Source organism: Elaeis guineensis, chromosome 14 (genome assembly GCF_000442705.2).
Source record: "Elaeis guineensis isolate ETL-2024a chromosome 14, EG11, whole genome shotgun sequence".
Taxonomy (NCBI): domain Eukaryota; kingdom Viridiplantae; phylum Streptophyta; class Magnoliopsida; order Arecales; family Arecaceae; genus Elaeis; species Elaeis guineensis.
The window spans coordinates 61,868,146-61,884,453 of NC_026006.2; the positions used below are offsets into that span (position 1 = coordinate 61,868,146).

General features: G+C 51.8%; 2 protein-coding genes across 2 annotated transcripts; one reads left to right on the forward strand and one right to left on the reverse strand.

The window, feature by feature from the left end:
• The first annotated feature begins 1,939 nt into the window (after nt 1–1,939).
• Nucleotides 1,940–3,643, forward strand: LOC105057381 (transcription factor EAT1-like). Its single transcript, XM_010939981.3, has 3 exons — nt 1,940–2,698; nt 2,993–3,412; nt 3,516–3,643. The coding sequence occupies exons 1-3, from the start codon at nt 1,940–1,942 to the stop codon at nt 3,609–3,611; spliced, it is 1,275 nt and encodes a 424-aa protein (XP_010938283.1). The 3' UTR covers nt 3,612–3,643.
• Nucleotides 3,644–10,471: 6,828 nt separating this feature from the next.
• LOC140853653 (uncharacterized) lies at nt 10,472–14,957 on the reverse strand. The gene is made up of 3 exons (XM_073248303.1): nt 14,730–14,957; nt 10,624–11,762; nt 10,472–10,493 (listed from the first exon to the last, which is right to left on the reverse strand). The coding sequence occupies exons 1-3, from the start codon at nt 14,955–14,957 to the stop codon at nt 10,472–10,474; spliced, it is 1,389 nt and encodes a 462-aa protein (XP_073104404.1).
• Between the last annotated feature and the right edge of the window lie 1,351 nt (nt 14,958–16,308).

Genomic DNA, 16,308 nt, shown 5'->3' on the forward strand with positions numbered 1-16,308 from the left:
AACAAAACGCTATTTTTTTAAAGAATCATTTATCCTTCTCTTTTCTTAATATGGTATACCCATGAGGAATGCAACTCTGGCAACACAAAGTTGATTCATAATCAAAGTTCAGATATACGAGGTATGGATAGATAGATGGATAGATCTCAATGTCCATTCTCAGCATTATCCAAAACAAAGAAAAATTGACACTTTTCCCGGTTTTCTTTGGTAAAATACGTTTCCCAAGTTTTAGTGATCAATTCCCCATTGTAGATTTATTTTTTTTTTTTAACAAAAAAATGTATAATATTTACCATGGAAACTATCCAGCTGATTTAAAAGGTTCTTTGTGGATGAAGGAAGACATACACTAGTAGCAACACTTTTATATACTAAAGTGGGCAAGCCTGTGGCTTAGGGACTCGGTTTTGAAGTGAACTCAAGTAATACGGATTCCGCCATGGACCACAGCCATACCCAATGCATGGCCCAACTTCCTTAAGATTCCATTAACAGTAAAGCCATGGGTTAAAAGTGCATGAGAGGGGCTCCAGATTCCCTTTTTAGCCAACTCCTTAATTTCTAACCTTGTATTTTCCTTTCAACTTGTACGCCACTTTGTGGCGCCCTTATCATTAAAGTATAAAAATAACAAATAATAATAACATAACTACAACAGATAAATATTCTTACTTGTTGTAAACCCTCACACAGGAGAACAGCATATCAGTGGCAAAGGTTGCTCAAGTTACTCCAATACGTACTATTTAACAAAACCAATCTGTCGTCATACTGAGAACACTTGATGGAAGCTTCCTACTTTCTAGGATTTGAAGTAGTAGGATCACTCTTCTTTACATTAACTCCCAGACTATATATATATAAAGTTGGCACAATATCTCTGAACAAGTTGGGTAATGGTTTATTATAGTAGGGATTACACCAGGTCTCTTGTGTCACTTATCTTGATCAATATAATTAAAATGTCATACCCTTCACTGGCCTCCATCACCTTTCAAGAACCACCATGGCGTATAAACCCACGGGCCATAGCCATATAAAGCCTATGATACATGTCACAACCCCTTCATCACCAAGAGGCCATAATCTGGGGCCAATATTTGCCAAATTCACCCCCTCAGTCCTAGACTCCTACAGCCGGTTGCGCCTCTTTCTTTGCTCTAAATACGAGTCAATGTCCAATACTGAAACCATAACCATAGCGTAGATTCCTCGCCGTTATCTTCTACAAAAGTTATACATAGCGAAAAGGTTGGGAAAGGGCCAAGTTTTTCCATAATAATGCTCAGGCTTGTACCACTACCACCAGAAATACGGAAGATTGTGCAACCCGGACGTGGGACCCACAAGAAAGGAAAGAGGAGGTGGTGGGCCCCCTCAGAACGGAATCTCAGTAACAAACTCCTCTCTCTCCCCTGGCTCAGGTGAGAGGAGGGAGGAGATTTCTTCTCTTTTTTCCATCCCGCCAGAAACGAACAACTTTCTTGCACTCTCTATCAACTTTGCCTCTTTTAATTATGAGCCCCCCTCTCCTTCCCCATCCTCAGGCCTCATCCACTTCACAACATTTAGGTCCAATTATAGACCTTGTCATCACCCAAATGGCCTCTTCTTGGCTTTAGCTCTTCGGTAATTCTTTTAATGCTTCCAAGCACACCCCAGCTATCGATCAAATAACCTAACTCTTTTTGGTTCATATCCTTTTCCTCAGTACTTGGCCTTCTGATTTCCCTTCTAAGAGCGCTTCCAAGGAAAGGTTTGCAAGCTTTATATAGCTCATTAAACAAGTCATCCATTCTGTGAAATTATGATCTTGGAAAGCTCTCTTTTTTTCCTGCTTGTTATATAACAGTTTCTCATCATATGTTTAGTTTTTCGATTCCTTTTTGATGTGGATCAGAAAGGCCAACAAATTAAGGGACATCACTCCGAGAAGATGCATCACCAGTCTGAGTACTTCGGTCCTAACGAAGCCATCAGCATCCAAGGAGGAGCAGGAGCTTTTGGTGGCCCTTCTCAGAGTAATACCATAAGTCACTCCGACCTCGCACTCATGGGCAGCAGCAGCAACAACGGGAGCAATATGGAAGAGAATCTGAGGCTTTTCAGATTCCTTCATGAAGACCCCAACGTTCACCACCCCACCTCTGCCATGGGACTCGATCTCCAATGCCAGCCAGGTCTCGACCCCAGAGCAGATAAGATCACTACCACAAGTCTCATGCAAGCTAACAACCACCAATACTACTTTGATCCCACCACCCCTTTGAATCCTTTGGTGATCGGGATGCTGAATCCTGGGAACTTCCACTATACAGCCGACATGTTCTCCGGTGAGCTGCCACCAGACAGCACGTCCACAGGATCGACCATTTTGCATGATCCGATGGTGCACTTGGATTTCCCCAGCCAGCCATCTCTTGTGAAAGACGTCCTCAACTCACTGCCCCATGACACTGGGTTTTTTCCTGGGACGATGGGGTTTGGTGGGTCTTTTGTTGGTGGGTTGGATGATGGCTATGATGGCCAGCTTGGGAGACAACGGTCCGATAAGAAAGGAAGGAAGGGAGGTTCTAAGAAGGGAGGCTCCATAAAGGTGGAAGAGGCTGGAAGCTTGAAAAATGAGAAGCAAAGGAGAGAAAGGATTGCTAAAAAATACGATGATCTCAAGTCACTGATACCAAACTCGACAAAGGTATATGAGACGAGCTATAGCTTCAACCCTATTCACCCATGGGCTCTATATAGATTTTCTATTTTACATTCTAAACATGTAGGATTTCCCCCTTTCACAAATTGCAAGTAATATTTCATGTTAAGTTTTCACCTCCTTCATCCAATCTATTCTCCAAATACAATTAGCACATGCAAATTAAGAATGAGTTCTAATTGTTCTCCACTTATTTGCTAGCATTAATTCTTAGAAAATTGTGTTATTTTTGATGTTGGTTTTTCACATCTTTTTGCAAAAAATATATTAAATTTGAAGCAAGATAGAGCCAGCATCATCGCCGATGCAACAGACTACGTCAATGAGCTGCTAAGAACACTCAAGGAGCTCAAGATACTGGTTGCAGAGAAACGGCACAGAAGAGAGTGGGGCAAGAAACTGATCATGGGAGATGGAGTTGATGGCGATGTGGAGAGCTCCTCTATGAAACCTCTTATGGGTGATGGAGATCGTGCATTCAGGGGATCTCTGAGAAGCTCATGGATCCAAAGGAAATCTAGGGAGACCTTTGTGGATGTCCGCATCACCGAGGATGAGGTTTATATCAAGCTAACTCAGCGTAAGAAGATGAATTGCTTGGTTGTTGTGTCGAAGGTCCTGGATGAACTACAGCTTGAACTCCTCCACTTGTCAGGTGGAAACATCGGAGATTCTCACATCTTCATCTTCAACACCAAGGTCCGTTCCATAATCTTTTCTTTTTCCTTCTTTTTTTGCTTCATATATATACCATCTTGCGTTCTTGTTTTGGGCAATGAAGGATGATTGGTTTCCCATGCAGATCCATGAAGGTTCTTCAGTTTATGCAAGTGCGGTAGCAAAGAAGCTCATTGAAGTTTTGGATGTGCAATATCCACCTTTACCTGTTAGTTTCTAGGGTTTGGATTTTAAATATTGTGTTTAAGCTTTTGTTTGCAAGTTAGGTGAAGGGAATAGGCATGAGTTGGTAGGAGTACAGTGGATAGAATTTGGCAGAAAAGACTCAGAATCTCTTTTCAGAGAAGGGCTCTGATATTACAACTTACAGTACAATTTATCCATTCTCCCTCATGTTTCTCATCTTGTAAGATATGGTTGCTAGTCTTGGAACTGATTGAGATAGAAGACAATAAGTTAATGACATTGAGTGTTTGAAGTGTATTAATTTTTTGGCTCAAAGAAGTATCATTAGATCTCGCCTTTTTATTCAAGTAACAATCGATGAACACAAATAATTGCATTAATGTGAAATAACAGGTGCATACATAGCATGTTATCTACAAATCTGGAAATGGTGAGATGAAAAGAATAGACCACAGATTGCGAGGATGATAGATTACACAATTCTAAGCCATGAAGAAGTGGCTCCTTTTCCCCAGTTTTGCAATTCTATAACTATTGTTTATATTTTCAGTTTCTCTATGTCTCATTTTAGCAAAATGTGTTTACACACACACATACATACATACATACATGCATACAAGAAGAAATAGATGTAGGGACCACCCAAAACTAATGAAGCTATTTCTAGTGAAGATTCTCAAGTGGACATTGGCGAATTACTGGCTACTGGCCTCGAGGGAGGTATGTCACGCACCCATTCCCCAACTTCATGTAGATATTAGTGTAGAACCACTGAGGGTGGCTAATTAAGCCAACCTTCTTGGCTACATGCAATTAAATGCTCGTTTGCAAATACTAGGACTTTTGTTCTTTCCTTAGAAACGTCTCTATAGTTCTTCCATTGACCAAGTCCATGGGGTGCTTAGGAGGGTCTTGGCATCAGAGACATGCCACCCTAGGGCCATGGAAATGTTGGCTTTATTCATGCTTCAAACCTAGCTAGCCTTTTGCGGTGCATGTTTTCTCTCCCCCAGACGCAGAACTGTAGTCGCTCGATGCTATATATTATGGGCAAAATTATGTAGTGTTGCGGCCAATCCCTTCGTCGCCTGATCGCCGGGAACGAGCACCTGCAAAAAGAAAGTCCACACTGACCGGAGGCGGCTCCGACGGGGACCCTCCGACGGTCAAGTCAGAGAGGAGACTGAGCAATAGTGAAATGAAGACAGAGAGCTCAATTGAGAGAGAGAAAGAGAAGGAGCAAGCCTGAAAGTTTTCGGGACCCCCCAGCACTGTTGCCTTCCCCGATATATATGGTGGAGCGTGGTATGGCGCCGTCATTAATGGCGCGGACAATTGAGGAATTGTCAATTCACTGTAGGATGTCAGAGTCGCCGTAAAGATGTCAACTCGCCGTGGGGCCGTTAAATCGCTAGGGTTGACCATGCCATAGGCGGGATAATGCCGCTAGGCGGTAGCACCGCTGTCAGGACTGACAGCCTCTGGCGGTAGTACGGTGCCTGGAGGAGCCATCCGACCTTGGGTCGGTGGTCAGCCGAGGGGCGTCGGGGAGAGCTTCGGACTCCTCCTGTGGTCAGTCGGATACGTCGGGGGAGTCGGGCACCGGATCCCCTGGTGCAGCCGGTCGGCAGGGCAGAAAGGGTCTGCCCGACCGACGTACCTTCGGTCGGTCGATCGGTCGGTCGGCCGGTCGGTCGATCGGTCGGTCGGTCGGTATATCCCAACAATTGCCCCCCCACTCTTGAGCCTGACGTCGCATTAACCCGCGTCACCACGCAGGCGAAAGGAGTGGATTCTTTGCTGCGTCCTGGACCGAATTTGCCGATCTCACTGACAGATGGCCCGGCCAGATCGACGTCAGACGACCCGCTGTTCGATGATGGGACGTCAAACAATCTGGTGCCAGGCGATCGGGTGTCAGACGATCGGATGTCCAGCGATCGGGTGCCGAACGATTCGGTGTCAGGCGATCGGGTGTCGGACGATTCGGTGTCAGACGATCGGGCGTCGGACGATTCGGTGTCAGACGATCAGACGCCGGATGATTCGGTGTCAGACGATCGGGTGTCCGACGTTTTTTGAGAAACGCAAACCGCTGCCCAGCGCCGGTTCTGGGAGCGCGGGGCGCTGTCAGGCGTCCCATCGAGAACGCGAATCGCCGCGGGCGATTTAACTCTGAACCGCGGCCCTTTCGCCACGTGTCGGAGGTTGTTGGACCGGCGTCCTTCGCATTAAATGAAGGCGGTGCGGCCTTCCCGGGATGGGCGCGCCGAACCATCGGGCCGAAGGGAGGGTCCGGATGCCGCCACGTGTCGCCCATCCGGGGGATCTCGATCGGCGCGGGGTCATCTTGGCCATCAAATGGCTCTATATATATAGGGCCACTCGCTTGAGGCTCCATTCCTAACGACTTGCTACGGAGACTCTGCCCGAGTGCTTCTTCCGTCGTCGCCGGCAGCTGCCTCCTCTTCCGCTCTCGCAAGGGTCTACCCGGGGTTCGTGCTTCCTTCCCGTTTTGCCGTAGTTTTCCTTTAAATCTTATTTCTTCCTTCTCCTTCTTCTTTGGTCTCGTCTTTCTCTTGGTTCTGGTGCGATGGCCGGAAACTCATCTCAGGGGGCTCGGTCGGGAAACCCGACCGATGACCCTCGGTCGACTCCGGAAGTTGAGGTTTTCTCGCTTTCGGGGCCGAACGTTGATCGGCTTCGGGATCAGTATCGTATCCCGGAGCAGTTCCAACTTTTCGCCCCCGAGGTCGGCGGTCGAGTCAACAACCCTCCGTCGGACCAGGTGGCACTGTACGTCGAGGATCTCCGTGCGGGTCTTCGGCTTCCGATTCTGGAGTTCGTCCAGAATCTGCTGAATTATTACGGACTTTGTCCGACGCAACTGACGCCGAACTCTGTCCGGCTAATAATCAGCTTCGCCTTGTTGTGTCAGCTTCTGCTGATCAACCCACGTATCTCTCTCTTTCGGGTATTTTTTGTCCTCCGACCCCACCCTAAGGCCCGAGGGTGGTGGCTCTTCAACCTCCGGAAGGGTCTTTCCTTCATCACTGGCCTTCCATCGTCCATCCACGGGTGGAAGAACCAGTTTTTCTTTGTTTCATCTTCTCCTCCCTGGGGCTTCCCTACTCACTAGGGCGTGCCCCGAACCGAGGCGAACGAGAACAGCCGGGTGGAGGCGGACGACCGGGAGGACTTCCACCGACTCAAGGACATGTCGGTCCTGAAGCAGATGGAGCTTGTTACCGAACAAGCCCTCTATGACGCTGGCCTGAGCTTGGTCCCCCGTCTAGGTATCGCCCGATCCATCGGTTGTCTTTTTATTTGGCCTTCATTCTAGTGCCTATATTAATATTTCTGTCGGTATCGCAGGGACACCGCCGAGGATGAGGCCGATCGACGTTGAAATCCGACAGTATGCGGCGAGGAAGAGGCCGGCATCGGGGGCTGGACCTTCACGACCGCCGAAGAAACCCTCCACAGTAGCGCCGACCGTCGAGGCATTGACGACCGACCAGTCAGAGCCGGTGATCGCACTCGCAGCTCCGGCGGTGCAACCGGAGGAGCGGCCGGCGGAGGAAGCGGCTGATGGGACATCGGCGGCTTCGCCGGCGGGTGTGGCGTCGGATGCCGTTCGGAAACCCGAACACCATCCGACGGCATCTGCAGTTACAACGGGGGGTGCCGCGTCAAACTCGAGCATCCCCTCCTTATCGGATCTGCTGGCTGGGGTGGCCGATCGGGGGAAAGCCCCGATGGACCCCGCTGACGACACAAGGTCGGGGAGTAGCACTGTGCCGTACAGCGCTCAGTTCCCCGAAGGAGCGTCGGCGCTGGCCGACCACAACCTGGCTAGGAGGCTGTGCCAGGGGATCCTCCTCCCAGCCGACATGGAGGTGCTGAGGTCTCGGCAAGTGACCGAGATGCTATCTTCGTTTTACCCGACCATGGTCGGGGTAAGTTCTACTTCGCCTCCCTTTTCCTTAGTGTCTTCATTATTTCATTTTCCTGACGTAGTGCCTGCGTTCGCAGCTGATCTATACCATGTCCGAACTTGAAGCCGGGTACCGGAGGTTCGGAAACGTCCGGGCGGCTTGGAAGGATAGGGCGGTGGCCGTCGAAGCCGACCGGGCAATACTGGTCGAACACCTGAAGCAGTCGACCGACCGGGAGGCGAAGTTGGTGGACGAGGTCTCTCATCTCGGGTCCGAGCTCAAGTCGGCCCGAAAAGAAGCCAAACGCAAGGGTCGGACTGCGCACCGTCTGCGGCGCGAGCGGGACGGCATCGCCGTCGAACTCGAGGGCGAATGCGAGCAGCTCCGGGTCAGCCTGGAGAAGCTCGCCAAGGCTGAGGAGGACCTGTCGATCGCCCAGGCCGACGCTGACATAGCGAAGGCAGAGGCGGAGTCGGCGAAGGACTCTCTCGGTCGGGCGGAAGCAAGGTCGGCGAAGGAGTCGGCGAGTCGGGCGGTGGACGACTTTCGTGGCACCGACCAGTACCGAGAGGAGCTATTGGAGTCCGGCTTCGCGTCGTACCGGGTGGGGTACGAGGATGGTCGGGACACGGTCCAAGCCCTGTACCCAGAGCTGGATCTCAACGGCATCGTCCCGCCGGGAGTCGAGGACCAAGCCACGAAAGAGATGGCCGACCCGTCGTCGGGAGGCGTCACCATGGCGGGAGAGGCCGTCCAGGAACAGATTGCCAAGGGAGAGACGGCCGTGACCTCCGCCCAGGCCGCGACTCGTGACCCGGCGCCGACCGCCAGTCCGTCGTCGACCGACGATCTTGTTTCGGCCGTCGACCCAGTGCCGATCGCGGTGGTCACGCCGGTCATCCCCGAGCTTCCGTCGGTCGAGGGGATTGACTCGGAAGGATGATCATGGCCTCATCCTCTTTTATTATTTTTGTTTTTCTTAGAACACTTGTAACCGGGCTTCGGCCTGATTTTGTAATCGAATGAACTTAAGAATTTTTTAGTTTCTCTTTCGACTCCCTTTTCCTGCCTACTGGGATGTGCTTGTAATCGCGGGGTCCTGAGGTTGGAGGGAGCAGCCTTGGCATGCCGTATTAGGGCACCCAATCGTCACCCCGGGTCGTTAGCTGAGATAGTCGGCGGTTAAGTGTGCGATAAGCAGGACGAAACCCCGACCACCGATCGCCCGTTTTAGGACCTAGATCGAACGTCCACCGTTAGGCCGCGAACCAAACGCCAGAATCAAACGTACGTCGTCCTGGCATGGGTCGGGGGTCGACCGACTTTAAGGCACGAGCGCGCTGAGTCGGTCGCCCTGGCGGAGTCGAAGGTCGCTTGTAGGGAAGAAAATCGATCGGCCTTTGGGCACATCCCGATGACCCGATTGTCGTTCGACGTGATCGGTCAGACTGCGTCTGCTATATTGTCGCACGCAGTCGACGCGTCTGGTCGGGAAGGTGATGGTAAGTCGAGTTTCCCTCCCCAGACTTCGGTCGAGCAGTTGTACGGTGCCGTGTGACAATCGATGGTAAGCCGAATATCCCCCGACCGTCTGTATCTCGGTCGGTGAGTCATGAATGCGATGATGGTCGCTTCGCATGATAGACGGTGGTAAGCCGAATATCCTTCGACCGACCGTAGCTCGATCGGTAAGTCGCGACGTCGGCCGCGTAGGCGTTACGCCTTTCTGTGGTCGGAGTTTAGCCGGCAGGTTAGCCGATCGTTTAGCCCGAAAGTTCGACCGTAGAAGGAGCGCTAACTCCCGTTGTTGTGGGCGATTCGGCCCTCGTGAGTGTCCGATGTGTCGTCGGCGATCAGGCCGTCGGTTCCACATGGACATTAAGTCCGAGCCGGGACGTCGGGACTCGGGCTTTTTGCCGAGCGCCGATCGCCAGTCGAAGAGGGAAAATTTCGAACCTTGGAACCGATTTTACATTCCAAATGAATAGGTACGAGGTTCATTGGTGATACAACTTCAAATTGTCGGCATTCCAGGTCCGGGAAATAGATTTCCCTTCCAAAGTTTTTAGTCGATAAGCCCTTGGCCCGTAGGTGTCCGCCACCATGTAGGGCCCTTCCCAGTTCGGAGCCAGCTTCCCATGGTCTAGGGGCTTCGAGACTTCCGCCTTTCTCAGGACCAAGTCCCCAGGCCTGAAAAGCTTTGGCTTGACCTTGGCATTGTAGTACCGAGCTATCCTCTGTCGGTATGAAGCCATACGAAGTTGGGCCTGGTTTCGTAGCTCGGGGAGGAGGTCTAGGTCGGATCTCCGGCAATCAGAGTTGTCCGGCTCTTGATACCGCTTGACCCTGGTGGATGGCAGCCCAATCTCGAGTGGTATCATCGCCTCCGTCCCATAGGCCAAGCTAAAAGACGACTCTCCGATCGGAACGCGGGGGATCGTTCGGTAAGCCCACAGAACGGAACCCAGCTCGTCGACCTAGAGGCCTTTGGCTTCATTTAGTCGAGTTTTGAGCCCGTGTAGTATGGTCCGGTTGGTCACCTCGACTTCGCCATTGGACTGCGGGTGTCCGACTGAAGTCAGTCGGTGCGTGATGTAAAACCTCGCGCAGAAGTCTCTAAAGTCTTGATTGTCGAATTATCGTCCGTTGTCGGTAATAATGGTATACGACAATCCGAACCTGAAGATGATGGATTTTTGGACGAAGTCCTCCATCTTCCGCTCGGTAATCTGCGCCAGAGGCTCGGCCTCCACCCACTTGGTGAAGTAGTTGATGATGACGACTATGAACTTTCTTTGGCCTGATGCTGGAGGGAAAGGATCGAGAATGTCGACCCCCCACTGAGCGAAGGGCCATGGAGCGACAATAGGGGTGATCTGGCTGGCCGGTCGGTGTTGTAGGTTGGCATACTTTTGGCATGGTTCACACCTCTGGACCAACTCAGTCGCGTCCTTCCTCATGGTGGGCTAATAGTAACTCTGCCGCAGGATCTTGTAGGCCAAGGATTTACCCCCTAAGTGACTCCCGCAGATCCCTTCGTGCACTTCTCGGAGGGCATAATCTGCGTCGGTCGGTCCCAAACACATGAGTAAGGGAAGGAAGAACGACCTTTTGTACAGTCGGCCGTGGATAATCACGTACTGGGAAGCCGCCCACCGAAGTCGTTTGGCTTCCGCAGGGTCTTCGGGTACAGATCCATCGATCAGATACCGAGTGATCGGGTCCATCCAGCTCTGCCCTGCCGCTAATTGTAGTACCTCCTCGACTTCGTCGATACTCGGTCGCTCAAGATTTTGCACGAAGGTCCGGCCCAAGGTGCCATAGTCGGACGTCGCGAGCCGGGAGAGCGCGTCGGCCCGAGCATTTTCCGTCCTGGGGATGTGGGAGATCCCGAAGTACCCGAAGGATGCTACGAGATCTTTCACCTTTCGGTGGTATTTGGTCATGGTCGGATCTCGAGTTTCGAACTCGCCTTTAGTCTGTCCGACGATCAGTTGGAAGTCGGAAAAGACTTTGAGACGGTCTATCCCGAGCTCCAGTGCTAATTTCAACCCCACGACGAGCGCTTCGTACTTGGTCTGATTGTTGGAGGCCTTGAAGTCGAATCGGAGGACGTGTTCAGTGACCGCTCCCTCCAAGTTGGTAAGTAGGAAACCGGCCCCGCTCCCTTGAGCGTTGGAAGCCCCATCTATGTGCAATACCCAGGTCGGATCGGGGTCACAGTCGGAAGTCCCGACCTCCACGGGGTCCCCCTCCCCCGATGGTAGGTCGATCGTCGGGCATTCGGCGATGAAGTCGGCCAGAATCTGAGCTTTGAGGGCGGGTCGTGGCCGGTACTGGATGTCGAATTCGTCCAGTCTCACAGCCCATTTCGCCAACCGTCCTAATGTGTTAGGGCGGTGCAAGATGGCCCTCAGGGGCTGGTCGGTGAGGACCACAATGGCGTGTGCTTGAAAGTACGGACGGAGTCGCTGTGCCGAAATGACCAGAGCGAAAATCATTTTCTCTACCCTTGAGTACCGAGTCTCAGCTTCGTGGAGCACCTTGCTGACATAATATATTGGTTGATGAACCCGGTTCTCGTTCTCCAGGACGAGCACAGAACTAACCGCCTCCGGAGAAGTGGCCAAGTAGAGGTACAGGACCTCCCCGACCTCCGGTCTCACAAGGAGTGGCGGAGAAGTGAGATACTTCTTTAGTTCCTCGAAAGCCTGCCGGCACTCGTTCGGCCAAGAGAACTGCTTGGCCTACCGTAAGGTTTTGAAGAACGGGAGGCATCTTTCAGCCGACCGAGAAATGAACCGACTGAGGACAACGATTCTTCCGTTCAGCTGCTGGACTTCCTTCTTGGTGTTCGGATGCCGCATGTCGATGATGGCCTTGATTTTCTCGGAGTTGGCCTCGATTCCTCGTTGCGAGATGAGGAATCCGAGGAACTTCCCCGAGGTTACTCCGAAGGCGCACTTGGTCGGGTTCAGCTTCATCCGGTGTCATCGCAGAGTGCGGAAAGCTTCTTCAAGATCCCGGACATGATCCGAAATCCGCGCATTTTTCACCAGCATGTCGTCGACATATACTTCCATGTTGCGCCCGATCTGGTCTTTGAAGACCTTGTTGACGAGTCGTTGGTAGGTGGCGCCAGTATTTTTCAACCCGAAGGGCATTACTCGGTAGCAGTAGAGGCCCTTGGGGGTCACGAAGGCAGTGTGCTCCTCGTCTTCAGATGCCATCCAAATCTGATTGTACCCGATGAAGGCGTCCATGAAGCTGAGTAGTTGAAATCCGGACGTCGCATCCACCAGCTGGTCGATCTTTGGAAGTGGAAAGCTGTCCTTCAGACAGGCTCGATTCAAGTCGGTGTAGTCAATACAAATTCTCCACTTTTCGCTGGCCTTCTTGACCATGACAACATTGGTGAGCCACTCGGGATACGTAGCTTCTCTGATGAAGCCCGTTTCGAGTAGCTTGTCTACCTCTTCATCGATGGCCTTCTGTCTTTCAGGAGCAAAAGACCTTTTCTTCTGCCTCATCGGCCTCACCGTCGGGTCAACGTTGAGTCGGTGCGTTATTGTCTCCGGAGGGATGCCCGGCATATCTGCTGCCGACCAAGCAAATATGTCGGCGTTGGCCTTCAGCAGCTCCGTCAGCCGCCGTCGTTCTGGGTCGGGTAGCTGAGACCCGACCCACACCTGTCGGTCGGGATTTTTTGCTATCGAGATGGGAACGAGCTGTTCGGCCGGTGAACCCCGTTCTTCCTCCTCCCGTTGGTCCAGTTTGTCGATCGTCAGGGAGTCCTTCTGCTCATTACCTTGGGCGGAGATCTGGAAGCATCGACGGACGAGCTGTTGATCTCCGTGCATCTCTCCGACTCCGTATTTGGTTGGGAACCGAACCAGAAGGTGATACGTCGAAACGATCGCTTTCAGGGCATTTAGTCCGGGCCTTCCGAGTATGGCGTTGTAGGTCGAAGGCACCTGGACGACCGTGAAAGTCAAATGGACCGTGCTTTGCCGTGGTTCGATGCCGACCATCACGGGCAGGGTGACTTCCCCTTCTGTTGTGACGGCGTCGCCTGCGAAGCCTACCAAGGGTGTAGGGACCCTCTTGAGTCGGTCGATTGATAGTCGCATCTGGGAGAAAGTCGAGTAAAATAAAACGTTCGTTGAACTTCCATTATCCACAAAAAAAATTTTTACATCATAATTGGCTATTGTTGTCGAGACAACAACAGCATCATCGTGGAGAGTTTGGATGTCCCGAACATCTTCTTCTGTAAAAGTGATCGCATCGTCCGGGCGTGGCTTTTTCGTCGGCTCCCCCCCAGCAGACGCCCCCGGGCCTAGTCGTTTGGAAATCATATTAATGACCCCGGCCGTGGGCTGATTAGTCACCGCTTCTTCAGTCGGCTGGGGTCGTCGGTCAGCAACGGGTTGAGTCGGCGGATTCCTCCAAAATTTATCGAGATATCCTCGGTGGATGAGAGCTTCGATCTCATCCTTAAGCTGGATGCATTGCTCGGTATTGTGGCCGTGGCCCCGGTGGAACCGGCAGTACTTCCGTCGGTCGAGGCCTTTTGCCTTCAGAGGCGGAGGCCGTCGCAGGTATTGTTCCCCCTCGATCTCCATCAAAATCTGTGCACGGAGAGCAAAGAGAGGAGTATAGGAGTCATACCTGGGGCGTGTCAGCCTTGGAGTTTGCCGTCGGGGTGACTTCTGATTTCGTCGCAGAGGCGAGACCCGACCGACGGTCGGAGGCCTGCTAGGGTCGGCGGTGTCCCGACCCTTCCTCCGCTTTTCCTTCGGGCTTTTGAACTCGGTCGAGCACCGGTCGGAGGCTCCTTCGTCCGCTCGCATGTACTTGTACGCGCGCTCCAATAGTTCGGCATACGTTCGGGAGAGGGTTTTGTTTAGGGAGTAAGTGAATCGGGATGCCCTCAGTCCCCGTTTTATGGCCGAGATGGCCATATCCTCATTGAGGTCCCGAACCTCGAGCGTGGCCGCGTTGAATCGCATCATAAAGTATCGGAGCGTCTTATTTTCTCTCTATTTGAAGGAGAAAATGCTATCCGACGTTCGCGGCGGCTTCCGACTGGTGCTGAAGTGAGCCACGAAAGAGTGCTCGAGCTGTCCGAAGGAGTGGATACTTCCCGATCGAAGATCGGAGTACCAGGCCCTGACAGCTTTGCGGAGCATGACGGGGAAGCCGATGCAAAAGAGAGCATCGATTGCCCCCTGAATCATCATGAGAGCTTTGTAGCTCTCCAGGTGGTCGATTGGGTCGGTGGAGCCGTCGTAAGGTTCCACGTGCGGCATCTTGAACCGACCGGGGATCGGTTCGTCGAGAATGAGTCGGGAGAGAGGTTGGGCGGTCTGAAAGTCGACATCGTTTGAAGACTTCTGTCCGTCCATCTGCAACTGGGCAAGCCGATGATCGATCTCGTCGAACCTGCGTTCGTAGTCGTCGATCCGTCAGTGCTGGGAGACCCCGGGAGTGGAGTCTCCGGAAGAGTCCGAGAGAGAGGCGGACGGCGTTCGTGGGCGCTTCTCCTTCCTCGCTCGTTCTAGTTGGGAGGGAGAAAGCCGTCGGGGCCGATGGGTGTCACGCCGCGGCTGCCCCTCCTCCTCTCCGCGGGAGCACCGCGGCAGGTGCTCCTGCGGAGGCGACGGAGATCGATGCGGGCGTTGGCGGCTGCTCCTGGAGGGCATCGGACGTGCCGTCGGTTGTCCGGCCGGCGATGGCGACAGCTGGGCCGACTGTTGCTGAAGGCTCTTGACCGCGTCCGTCAGCACGGTCATCTGTCGTACGATCACCGCGATCTGCGCCTCCGTGGTTACCGTGGGGTGCGGTGAGCTGGGTTCCGCCGCGGAGGGTGGGGGAGAGGTTTCTTCCCGACGGGAAGAGCGTCTCGCTGACCCGGTGACCCTCGATCGCTGAGCTCTCATCTTTGTCATCTTGAATTTACCGCAACATCCTGGACCCCTTCCTGGCGCGCCAATCTGTTGCGGCCAATCCCCTCGTCGCCTGGTCGTCGGGAACGAGCGCCTGCAAAAAGAAAGTCCACACTGACCGGAGGCGGCTCCGACGGGGACCCTCCGACGGTCAAGTCAGAGAGGAGACTGGGCAACAGTGAAATGAAGACAGAGAGCTCAATCGAGAGAGAGAAAGAGAAGGAGCAAGCCTGAAAGTTTTCGGGACCCCCCAGCACTGTTGCCTTCCCCGATATATATGGTGGAGCGTGGTATGGCGCCGTCATTAATGACGCGGACAATTAAGGAATTGTCAATTCACTGTAGGATGTCAGAGTCGCCGTAAAGATGTCAACTCGCCGTGGGGCCGTCAAATCGCTAGGGTTGACCATGCCATAGGCGGGATAATGCCGCTAGGCGGTAGCGTCGCTGTCAGGACTGACAGCCTCTGGCGGTAGTACGACGCCTGGAGGAGCCGTCCGACCTTGGGTCGGTGGTCAGCCGAGGGGCGCCGGGTAGAGCTTCGGACTATGATGTGCAAATCTTAAAATTTATAAATAAAACCGCAAGCGCACAGTGTGCAGAGTAGCACGACCAGCGAGTACGGGTCAATCCCACAGAGACTTGGTTTAAAAACGATTTTCAAATCTATGCTCAAGCGAGCTTTAACGAAAATCGAAATCGAAAGTTGTTTGCTAAAGACAATAAGACTAAGGATCTAGGGTTTTTGAATCCACTAGATCTAGATTAGGGAATTCTACCTAGAATTTTTCTTATTGATCCTAACGACTACTCCTCTTGTCTTTCCCAAGCATAGATTATGAAGGGACTAAGGCCCAACGATAACCCATCAAGATTCTTTACAGGAGAGTAGTAACTAGGATCCCTTAGGATTTTCTCCTCCTACGCACTGAATCAAGCATGAACTATGAAGGGACTCTGATCCAACTGTAGTTCATCAAAAATTCTTGACAAAAGAGGAAGAAAAAGAAATCCTAAGAAAAAGAAAAAACTCTATGTAAAACCCCTACTCATGATCTAGCTTCATCACAAACCCTAGAAGGGATGCTTAGCTTGACATGATCTAAATCTACTTGCAAAATTTAAATACAGAAAAATAAACTACCCTAATTTCATAAATTAAACTATCCTAATTGCATAAATTTAAACTGCATAATTTAAACTAACCTAATTGCATAAAATTAAATTGCATAAATTAAACTATCCTAATTGCAAGAAAAATAAATTGCATAATGTAAAGAGATAAAATTGTATAAAAATAAGATTTTATAAAAAAAAAATTTATTACAAAAATCTCAAAGCTCGA